The sequence below is a fragment of the Capsicum annuum genome, chromosome 4 (genome assembly GCF_002878395.1).
Source record: "Capsicum annuum cultivar UCD-10X-F1 chromosome 4, UCD10Xv1.1, whole genome shotgun sequence".
NCBI lineage: Eukaryota > Viridiplantae > Streptophyta > Magnoliopsida > Solanales > Solanaceae > Capsicum > Capsicum annuum.
This window is the reverse complement of record NC_061114.1, coordinates 71,737,103-71,749,284: the sequence shown is the minus strand read 5'-3', so window position 1 is coordinate 71,749,284 and position 12,182 is coordinate 71,737,103. Positions and strand designations below refer to the sequence as shown.

Genomic DNA, 12,182 nt, shown 5'->3' with positions numbered 1-12,182 from the left:
AAAGTTGGAATTGGAGTTGAAAAATTGTGAAAACAACAAAATTTGTTTTCCCTTTTCAGAAAAATTTTCTGAAATTATTTTTTCGAATTTTTATAGTCAAACACCACAATTTTTAATTCCGAAATATTTTATTTCGGAAAAAAGGGAAAATTTTTCATGGCCAAACGAGCCCTAATTTTTTTTATTTATTTATTTAAATGACACATGGTGAATGATGTTGGAGGGTTAAAATGAGTTTTTTCTGTATTTAAATTGCACATGGTGAGTGAAGTTGGAGGGTTATAACGAGTGGCCAAATCCAAACCTAACAATTCGTACTGTTTATGAACTTAAACAATTATTTACCAAAAAACGAGAAAAGGAACTTAAACAATTGAGAAAGTCTAATTTGCCCCCTAAAACTACCCCCTTATATTGGAACTCAAACAATTTAGAAAGTCTAATTTGCCCTTCAACTACCCCCAATATTTTAGAAGTCAACGGAAATAACTGTGTGCGCACATGAGTCCCCCATGATTCTTCCCCTAGTGATGATTTGTTCTAGAGATGTGAGATGATGCATTTTACACGTTTCCAATATTAAAAGGGTCTAAAAGTCATTTCCTCCATGATAATAGAAGTCAATGCACAGAGGACCATTTTGAATCCGAAGAGTTACCTTTGGTACTCTTACCACTTGTTACCCCGATAAATACAGATTCCCCGTAATGCAAATCTCTCAGGCAATCCGTTGTACCTGGTCACCTCAATATTCCAATGAGATGCTTCAGCAGCCACTGAGGAGTTTTAAACCCTATATTCTCCACACCATTTCAAGCAGCATTAGAAGAACAGCTACTAGAAAATACCCATTTCCAATGGCTACTCTGTCCACCGCTTCAACCCAGAATGAGGCTGTTTCTACTCAAGATGTGTTAACTCGGATTGTCCCTAGGCCTGTGCAGGTATCCCCTTTTGTTTATTTTTCCTTGGGTTGCATCCTTTGGACTTGGCATTTGATAGATTATTCAAGGGCAAAGTTATTTTATAATCCGTTATAGTCTTACAAATTGATATCTTTAGGGATCCAATAGAGTAAATTGAAGAGGATAGTTATTGTGTGATGACGATTAGCAGCGAAACTAAAGATTGAAGCCTTTTCCCTTTTGCCATTATTACTTCCTCTTTTTCCCCTCTTTCAAAATGAAAGAACATTGAGGTTGTTAGGTTTTAGGATTTTTGCGTGTAAGATGCAGCTTAACTTTTGGGATAATGTTGATTTTAAACTGAATGTAAGGGACTCCTACAAGATCTGGTTCTGTAATAGACGTGGAGTCCTCCCTAATGGTTTTAACTGAAAAATATGCCTTTGATCGTGGATGATCACCTGAACTGTTGTATTAGATGAGAATCGTGGGATTTGTCAACACTCAGTCACAATCCCAGATCAAGTTGATAAATGTTATATAATTCCTCTATATATGTTGTTATTTCATCTATTAACACAATTTCATCTAAAATAGCATGTACCAAGGTATCACATTATATACTATTGGGTTAGCTCATCCATGACTAGGATAAATAAGTGTGGATTCAAGACAAATTTGTGGTGTAAACTCATATTTATAGGATAATTTCACTATATATCCATTTTTTTTACACTTGTGACCACTCGGTCATACACGTCCATAGTGGTCTTTATATGTTTAGATATGAGTATTTTGCTTCTCAAGCAAGAACCACAAGATATTCTTGTCACTCATCATATGCTTTCTCAAAGCCAAGGAATGTCTTTATCACCCTTGAAATATTGAATTCGTGTTCTATTTTTCTTTCAGGAAGTTCTATATGTGGTTCATAAGTTTAATACCATCAACACATAACTTTGATATCTCCATTGTTCTTTTATCTTAGAACTAAGGTGCTCTTTCTTCATTTGTTTTCCTCTTCTAATATCACTTTGAATTACTTGGTGGTTAGCTATATACACCTACCTCCCAAGGGCATTTAAGCCTTAAAGGAGTATCATCTCAATCACAAGCTGTCCTACCTTTCATATTTTTCATTGCTTCCTACTTCAGTCGTTTAAGTTATATGAGTGTAGTTAAGGTTTTTATCTGTTTTGAATGATTGATGTGTATCTATTTGTTCTCATGATGTGTATTCAACATCTCCTTCATTGGTTTCATAATGTCCTACAAAAATTTGTTTGGTGGCAGTTTTAGTACATTTCTTTGATAAAGTCTTTAACCCTCTCCCTCTCAGTCATGTTAGTTTATGCATTTTTCCCTCTCTTTGTCTAGTGCCTAACTTTTGGTGAAAGTGTCTCATACTTTATTCTTAGCTTCTCGTTTCGCTCTCTTATACTTTTAAAGGTTTACCCATCTTCGGTTGTTGGTAACTTCCAATACATTCTCTTTGCTTTTCGATTATTTTGCACCACCATTATTCTCAGATCAAGATCTTAGGTCCTTAGACACATTTTTAACTCCATTTACTTTCATATTTCACTTGCCATTTCCTTCAACAGTATCTGCGTCATTTCCTTCAACATTATCAGTTGTCTAGTAATTTACATGCTTCCTCCTTCAATTGCTTGTTCTTCAAAGCTACTTCATTTGTGTCTTTTAGTGTTCACTGAATTCCAAAATTTGAAGTCTCGGACTACATGGAAGATTTCGTCAGCTCAGTGCAGGAGTAATTGTTTTGGTTCCGTGGAGTTCGCTCTCTTTTGTTTTTGTTAAGGGAATTTCCTTTTTTCATAGTGCATGTCAATTTCCTTCCCTTTCCTAGTGCAAGTGCATGGGATTTCATTTCATTTGATAAAACTCTTAATTTTCCTCTCTTTTGTTTTTGTTAAGGGAATTTTGTTTTTTTATAGTGCATGCCAATTTCTTTCCCTTTCCTAGTGCAAGTGCATGGGATTTCATTTTGTTTGATAAAACTCTTAACCTTTTCTGAAAAAGAAAAGAAAATTTAAATCTTAGATTATTGGTCATAAAAGGGCCACCTTATGAATGGAAGTCGTTGTTGGCACAGAAATCCTAGTTTATGTAATTTTGTTCATTGTATTGCGGTCATTGGGACCTTCCAACTAGGGATAAGTTCTTAACTAAAATGGTCTACAGGTGAACCCTTCCAGAATGGAAAACCATCTTTTATACAAAAGATTTAGACAAAGAATCGTGATAATCTTAAACAGCAAGAAAGCTTGAATTTGCTTCGCCTAATAAGAGCTAAGATAATAAATTTAGAAGAACACCTTTTTTTGGTATCCACCACTGAATTTCTTGTTGGATCTGATTCTTTTACTTTATTGCTCCACTATCTTGCTTCCTCCAAGACCACCCTATCACTGTTAGGTGATTAGGGCTTCTCCTGATATAACGTTGAAGTCCTCACATATAAGCATCATTTATTTTGGTTAGGGTAAAGCTTATGTGGCTAACCTTTTCACTCTTTAAGTGTTATCAAGTGGGTTTCCCTCTTTTTCAATAAGTGTTGGCTACATTTAAATCAAAAGTTAAGGTAAACTCTTAAATATACCTTCCTGTATATATCCCTCGACCCTTTATGTATCTCCCACCTGCTCGGTTAAAAGCACCATTATCTCTACCACCATTCAGATCTCCCCTGATTTGCATAAGCTGGAATTTGTTAAGTTCTTTCTATCTATTCATCATGTTTATCTTTGTGTCACTGTCAAATGTGCTAAAACTCTTATCACTGAACTTTCAATAGATATAAACTGACCTCAGGTACTTTTATTATTCCATGTTTAAATTTATCATATCAAAATCCATCAAACAAGTCGAAAATCGAAATGCCATTAGATAGTCTTGCGATATCTCAGCAGAATAGGTGTTTACTACAGTACGACTCACATGCCCAGACACTTGGAGTCTTTAAATATCTTGAGATAAAGAAGGGCCACCCAGTAATGAAAGTCATTATCAGGCAAAGAGACATCCTAGTCTGCGTAAATTTCCTTCATTGTACTGAGGTCGTGGGACCGTCCAATAAGGATACTTTTCAGATAAATGGTCTTCAAGACAACTCCAAAATGGAAAGCATTTTTAGTACTGATGATTTGGGAAACGTACTTGCAATGTCTTAAGCATAAAGAGAAGCTTGACTTTGCGAGTCTTCTAAGAGCTCAAAATTGTAGTCTTAAGAGAACAAATAGCTTCAACAGAAAAGCTCGAAATAAAAATCTTATGTTAGGTGTACGTAAAAGTGAGTTAAAACCTCCAACTGCTGGGAGGTAATCAAGAATTCTTTGCAGAAGTAATTTGCTAACTTTGTACATGAATCAAAGTACATGATAGTGAGCCAATCAGTCGTTTTGCCCAATTTAATCTGATCTAAATGTGAATGGGATGCTGGGCCATTTTTTTTCCTGCATGTTGGTTATAAGCTGTGACCTTCATTGGTATGTTGTTTTCAATTGCTTAAAGGGAATTATAATGAAGTAATTGGTTGAAGCTTCATATCTTGATTTCTTTAGCATGTAAGAAGTCTAGAATTGATCAGGAAGCCAATATTGTACAATTGGCTATCTGCAGTAGCTATCTTAATCTAGAACTTCGCCTGTTACCTAAGCACACAAACTTCTGTTATTTGCCATTTGATTCTCCCATCAGTGGGTAAGTTTGAAACTTGGGAGTTCGGAGCCCATACTAGAAGGGAAGAAAGTATAAAAATATTGACCATGATGTCTGATTGTTGCAAGTTAGGTGAGTTTTATGAGCGGGTTGCAAGGTAGGAATGTTTAATGTGTGCACATTCCAAAGATTTAGGAATTTTTTTCCAGAAACAAATGAATTTGACAACCTCTGTCCCTAAACAAATGAATGGTATTGTCCATTCCTTAGCTTCCGTACACCTCAACTAATCCACTAGGTACCTCTCCACCCGCACGGGTATCAAGGAACTGTCCCCCAAGATTTAGACAATTGGGAAGAAATCACACAGTATTTTTATCTCTACTGGAGAACCTCCCATCAATCATTCCATCTTCATTAATCACTAGTTAGATACTAATTAATTCTTCATTCTCTTCATCCTTACCATTCCTTTGTTTTGGTTCAAACCAAATTCAAAAATATGTTAGCAACCTCTTCGATCAAATTGCTTGGGTGATAATCAGAACTGTTAAAAGTCTTTGTTCTGAAAAATGAAGAAGGACAAAGCAATCGAATAAATATTGGGAAGATTTTGGACTATTTGAGGAATCTTTTTTGACTTTTTATCTTCAATTTGTGAATTTAGTTGTTAAATTTATGCATGATAATATTGGAAGGTCTAAAATTGTTTCAGAAACATGTCTACGTTCTCCTTGAAGGTAGTTAGAATTTCAATAATAAAGCTAACCTTAAATGTTACTTTCTCAAAAAAAAATTAATAATAAAGCTACCTTAAATGTTACCTTCTCAAAAACCATTAATAATAAAGCTACCTTAAAGCACAGTAGATGGCAAACCAGTTAAAAAAGTTGTGATCTTTCTTTCTCATGAACAACAGTTGAAAGCAATCTCAAGTATGTCCTTATTTAAAAAGAAGCAAGGATGTATCATAAGCCTCAATTAGAGTATCCATGGATACATTGAGTTCTCTCCTCATAAAACCTTCTGCTAGACTTACAGCCAGCTGCGATGCAAGAGATATGGAACATCAAGCACTGAAGTATTTCACTTGGAGATACTGTTGTGCTATAACCTTGAGAGATCTAGTATACTGAGAATCTAGGATGCACAAAAAAGCTTGTTTGAGACACCATATCCCAGGAGTCGAAGTTTAGAACCACTACAAGTTGCAAACTATTCGGACCACTCTGAAATGAGCTCATTAGTCTTTCAATTTATTCTTTTGTATCTTATACTTGATTGTACACTTGAACACCAACTATACAGTAATCCATAAATGTCTCTTGGATGCAAGAGCAGAATGTTTAGAGTGAATTGGGTCTTCTTTTAAATGACCGCATCTTGTAAAGAAACAAAATCTTCCCTGCTAGATTTAGAGATTTAGTCTTGTGTCAATCTTTGCTCACCAACTGTAAGAATTCAACAATTGTCTCTAGAAAGCTAATAAAGAATTTATGGAGTGAATTGGGTCCTTGTTTAATGAAGGAATCTTGTAAAGAAGCCTTGTTTATTGAAGGAATCTTGTAAAGAAGCAAACTGTCCAGCTCGTTATATTTAAACAGTAAATTGACTAGAAAGGAAAAAGAAACTTTCTTGCTAGATGTAGAAGTTTAGTTTTGTGTTTGATGTCCTTTTAGCAGCCCCTAAGGAAAGATTATGAGAATTAAATCAAAGAAGAATCTGATAATGCAGTTATGCACTTGCACTTCATACCTTCGTGAATTGATCTGAAAAAGAATCTAATCATTTTTGAGATATTGGATGTCTTCATTTGCCTTTTGATCGAGTATTCTTGCTGTTTCTGTTTTAGGTTGCCAAGCGCCTAGAGAAGTTCAAAACTACAATTTTCACCCAAATGAGCATGCTAGCCATCAAGCATGGAGCTATAAACCTCGGCCAGGGATTCCCCAACTTTGACGGCCCTGATTTTGTAAAAGAAGCAGCTATTCAATCCATTAAGGAAGGTAAAAATCAGTATGCTCGAGGATATGGAGTCCCAGATCTCAATTCTGCTGTGGCTGCTAGATTCAAGAAAGACAGTGGTCTTGACGTTGACCCTGAAAAGGAAGTTACTGTGACTTCAGGCTGTACCGAAGCAATTGCTGCAACCATGTTGGGCTTGATAAATCCTGGTGATGAGGTCATCTTGTTTGCTCCTTTCTATGATTCTTATGAAGCTACTTTATCTATGGCTGGAGCAAAGGTGAATTGTATTACTTTAAGACCACCAGATTTTTCTCTTCCAATTGATGAGCTAAAATCAGCGGTATCAAAGAATACTCGAGCAATCCTTCTAAATACTCCACATAACCCCACCGGAAAGATGTTCACTCGAGAAGAACTCAATGTCATTGCCTCTCTGTGCATTGAGAATGATGTTCTAGTTTTTGCTGATGAAGTTTATGACAAATTAGCCTTTGAAATGGAACACATTTCATTTGCTTCTCTTCCAGGGATGTATGAACGAACTGTAACCATGAATTCTTTGGGAAAGACATTTTCTCTGACAGGCTGGAAAATAGGTTGGGCTATAGCTCCTCCTCATTTGACATGGGGAGTAAGACAGGCACATTCCTACCTCACCTTTGCAACCTCCACTCCAATGCAATATGCATCTGCGACGGCCCTTAGAGCCCCAGATTCTTATTTTGAGGAGCTTAAGAGGGATTACTTGGCCAAAAAAGCAATATTGGTGGAGGGGTTGAAGGCAGCTGGTTTCAGAGTATACCCGTCGAGTGGAACGTACTTTGTGGTTGTTGATCACACTCCTTTTGGGTTGGAAAATGACATTGCTTTCTGCGAATACCTGATCAAGGAAGTTGGTGTTGTTGGCATTCCAACTAGCGTGTTCTATCTAAATCCGGAAGAAGGAAAGAATCTTGTCAGATTTACCTTCTGCAAAGATGAAGATACTCTTAAAAGTGCAGTCAAGAGGATGAAGGAGAAGCTGTCAAAGAAGTGAGGAGTTGTAAGAGACATCATGCATTGAATACCTTATTGTTCTGGCATGAATTCTTTGTAACTGCGATGATAGATATTCTCTGAAAGATGAGGCTCAATAAGAACTTAGCATGTTGTAAACCCTTAAAACTTGGGAAGCAGTTTCAGAAGTATGAGTGTTCTTGATTTCAAGCCCCCCCACCCCCCACCCCCCCACACATATTGCACGCACGCACACCTGTTAGCCCGATAAAATCTTTGCCAGTTGAGTTAAGTATATATGACGAGATAGGGAACATATTTTGTGGTTATATTTTGCATGTTTATGCTACAATCTTTTTTGAAAAAAATTGTTCTCACCCAAGTAGTAATGTAATGAACTCAAGAGGAAAACACAATTCCAGAAATTTGAGAAATTTCAATAAACAGAGAAATGAACAGTACTCAACAGTAATAATTGAAATTCAGAACAATACGATAATTCAAGCTATGACTGAACGGGAAATTAATTCGACAAACTTGACTACAATTCCAACTCGACTACTCAGCCACCAATGATTTCAACAAATTCAGCTCACTTAATCTTCATTCCTGATACAATAATCAAAATGAAGATCAGCTCGAGTCCAATTAATCCTAGATAATCCCAATTTGAATGAGATCAGATTTAGGATAGGGAAGAGAAAGGGAAAAGGAAAAAGAGGGAAGAGCCAAGTTGATTGTATACCAATTTTCACAATGCCCTCTCTCGTTTTGGATTGCTTTGTATGGCCTTTGATCTGCATTTAATCTCCACCCTTGGTTGCCAACTAACTTAACCTTTATTAATTCATTCCAAACAATCGTGTATTACTTAATTAAGCTGAAATTCTATAATTGGATCATTACATTACACCCTCTATGAAAACATTCTTATCCTCAAGAATGTGATGTTGACTGTTGAATGAAGTTAGGAAAAATTGTGCTTTGATGAAAGACCAATCTTCCCATGTAGCCTTCTCAGGAGCTGAATTTTCCCACTGTATCAACACCTTAACTGCCACAACATTATTTTCTCTCACCATTTTCCTTTGTAAGTATTATTCGACCGGTACCCACTAAGGGTAGTTGCGGTTGAGTTATAACAGCAGGACCAATCCTTTTCTTCAATAATAAGACATGAAAAACTGGGTGAACTAGAGAAGTTGTGGGAAATAACAGTTGTAAGACACCCTGCTAATTTTTTATAAATTTTGTAGGGTCCATAATACTTAGGACTTAGTTTCAGATGCCTTCTCAGTGAGACTGAAGTTTGTTTGCATGGCTGAAGTTTCAAGTACACTCAATCCCTTTCTTATAATTCCCTCTCACTTCTTCTTTAACTTGCATACCACTTTATCCCGGCTTCATCTTGGACGAGATGATCCTTTAGAACCTGCTGAAATTGCACTCTTTATTGAATCAAGTCTTCCATTGCTTGCAGGGCTATGTCAATGTAAGGTTCCATGGGTAGTTGTGAAGGGTCATATCCATATAATGCATGAAAGGGGATTTTGTGCAAAGCTATGTGATAGTTTGTACTATACCACCACTCAGTCAGGTGTAACCAAGCTACCCACTGTTTAGGATTGCTCTTGTCCATTGCTTTCAGATATCCTTTAAGGCATATGTTAAGCCTTTCAGTCTGTATTTCAGACTCCGAATGATATATTATGCTCATGCATATGTAGTCCCAACACTTTTAAATAGATATTTCTAGAATAGGCTAGTCAAAAACCATAGTTTTAGGTAGTCCATCCAGTTTATAAATCTCCTTGATGAAAATATCTACCACTTGTACTATAGTATAAGGGTGTTGTATAGCTATGAAATTCCCATACTTGGTGAACCTGTCAATAACCACTCGTATAGTGTTCGTACCTTGAGACCTGGGTAGTCTTTCAATAAAATATAAGCTAATATCACTCCAAGCTTGAGTTGGAATGGCAAGGATTTTATGCCAAGGCTAATATCACTCCAAGCTAATATCACTCCAACATGTTCGTGAGGAATAAGATTATGGATTGAAGGCTTTTGTTCTGATTTTTGAAATTTGAGGTATGTTATGACTTAACTTCTTTCAGACTGGGTTGGGTAGTTAATGTTGATATAAAAGCATGTAAAGGGTGTGGAAACTAATTATGAAAACTGCTATCGTAATATGTTGTGCTAGTGTGGGGACCTATATGAGATATTATGTGGCAGTTTTGGAAGATTATGTATTATGTGTGACCGTGTGGGATCATATGCTATATTTATATCCTTGTAAACATGATGATAATTGTATCTTGTTTGATGAAAAAACATGTTGTGGTACCAATTGTGTTGTGATGTATTCATACTCTGTTGGCATATAAATCATGTTGGATTTGATGGATGATTGGAAATAATGAGTGGATATTTAGCTCAAGTGATAGTATATTGGTTGGTTGTGGAAATACTCACTGTGGTTGGTTGTGGAAATACTCATTGTGGTTGGTTGTGAGCATTACATCCTTATACTCATTCATGAAATATTGGTACCACCGTGGAAATACTGACAACACTTTATTCTGCCAGAAAAATGTGGCATCTTATAAAACCCTCTCTAAGGGATGAGCCGGGGAGGAGATATAGATATATATTGATTGTATACGAGTTGACGGACCCCTCATAGGTCCTATATCTTGTAGCTTTAGCTTCATAGGTGTATATGAAGATTGTGCGACTGTCTTAGAGGTTGTGCGACAACCTCGTGCATTACATCGTCATCATCAATATTATCATCATTATTCTTATTGTATTTACTTTATTATTCATGCGATGTGGTTGTATATTCTGTTTGACTTGTTACTTGTCCATTGTCCTATCTTCCTTTACTTGTACTTGATGTTCCTGCATACTCCCTTCGTCCCAAATTACCCATCCCAAATTGAGATGGCACATTGATTAAGAAAAATAATTAATAACATGCCTAGTTTACCATAGTACCCCTTTTAAATGATGTTTACAATTTAATTTGAAGAAAAAGTAATTAATGTAAAGGGTAAAACATAGAAATTTTTTTTTGTCTTGTCTCGATTAATGAAAAAAGACAAGTAAAATAAGACATCAAATTAGGAACTTTGGGACGAGTAATTTGGGATGGAGGGAGTATGTTGTCTCTTTTCCTTGCTTGTATGTGGTATAAATGTATACTTGTATTTCTTTCTGGTGTTTTGCTATGTTATATGTGGATATCATAGAATTGTTAGTGCAAGCGGTGTAAGCTACCGTTGTGGGATATTTTCTGATTGCAGGTGATGTGCCTTTAGTGTGTATTTTGTATACTCTACTTTCTTCTTTGCTCGATCGGCCTATGATACCTACTAAGTATAAGTGGACCGTACTCACTCCTACTGTACCCTTTCGGTGCAGATTCAGGTTTGTGTGCTCTTCACGATGTTTGATTTTGGGCGTCATTTGGAGATTTTTAAGGTAGTGGTTAATTTCAGGTATCCGGAGTGTACTTCTATTTTTCCTTATTAGACTATGTCGTTATTGTATTTCAGAGACAGAGTCATATCCTATTTTGGATGTCTTTTGTATTTAACTTCGAGTTGCACTAGTTATGTTCTCACACTATGACACCAGGTTTTGGGATTTGGAATTATTGAGTATGTTTCTTTCTGCTTTCATTATATTGATTATAATTCGGCTTCGTTCTAGAAGCCTTGCCTTGGGGTCATTTTTTTTTTCCCCCTATGTATTAATTTTGATGATAGGCTTACTTGTCAAGGTTCGCCACGACAAGTGTCATCATGACCCTTGAATTTTTGGTCTTGACAAATTGGTACCAGAGCTAAATTTATTTGTCTCAATAGTGTAAGAACGAGATGTCTAATAGAGTCTCGTGAATCGGTACATGGACGTCTATATCTATCTTCAAGAGGCTATAGAATGTCTTTAGGAAGTTTTCCTCATTTTGTTCCTTATTGTACGAATTTCTTTTATTCCTTGTATTCTAAGTCATATTTCACTCTTTTTTTTGCAGATAATGATAACTAGATCTCGTGAGGTTAGAGATACATAGCCTTTATCCGAGGATAGAGCCTAGTCTAGAGGGAGAGTTGCGAGTCATTGACGGACTCGAGGAAGTGATGGGCACGTAGATATACCCCGTCTAGGAGTAGTGCTTGAGGACTTTCTCTCGAGCCTCATGTTAAGCATATTAGAGGTGTGGGCCCTACTTCAGTTTTATCGAGTTCTACGACCCCAGTGTTGAAGGGGTTGTTTGTTCTCTTGTTGACCCATTTGTAGGGTACTCCTGTAAGTGCGTTTGGAGTTCCCCCCCATTCCTGAGTGTGGATCCTCCGATTGTACCTGCTTCTACTCTTGGTACTCCTCAGACCCCGAGTTTATTCCTATTTCAGTGTCGACATCTGAGTATGGTATTCTAAGATCAGGAGTTCAGCCTTCATCTATGTTACCTCCCCTTATAGAATCTCAGCTCGCTAGATTCACTATGTTTCCTCTTACTGCGAGTAAGTTATGTCTTCTGAGAATCAAAATAGGTTGAAGAGATTTACTTTTTTAGGTCCTCCTAGATTCAGTGGTGTTGTGGGCGAGGATTCCTATGAG

General features: G+C 36.6%; 1 protein-coding gene across 1 annotated transcript; it reads left to right on the top strand.

Annotated features, from left to right (window-relative positions):
- The first annotated feature begins 500 nt into the window (after nt 1-500).
- Nucleotides 501-7,738, top strand: LOC107867990 (probable N-succinyldiaminopimelate aminotransferase DapC). The gene is made up of 2 exons (XM_016714518.2): nt 501-944; nt 6,436-7,738. The coding sequence occupies exons 1-2, from the start codon at nt 708-710 to the stop codon at nt 7,585-7,587; spliced, it is 1,389 nt and encodes a 462-aa protein (XP_016570004.2). The 5' UTR covers nt 501-707; the 3' UTR covers nt 7,588-7,738.
- The last annotated feature ends 4,444 nt before the right edge of the window (nt 7,739-12,182 follow it).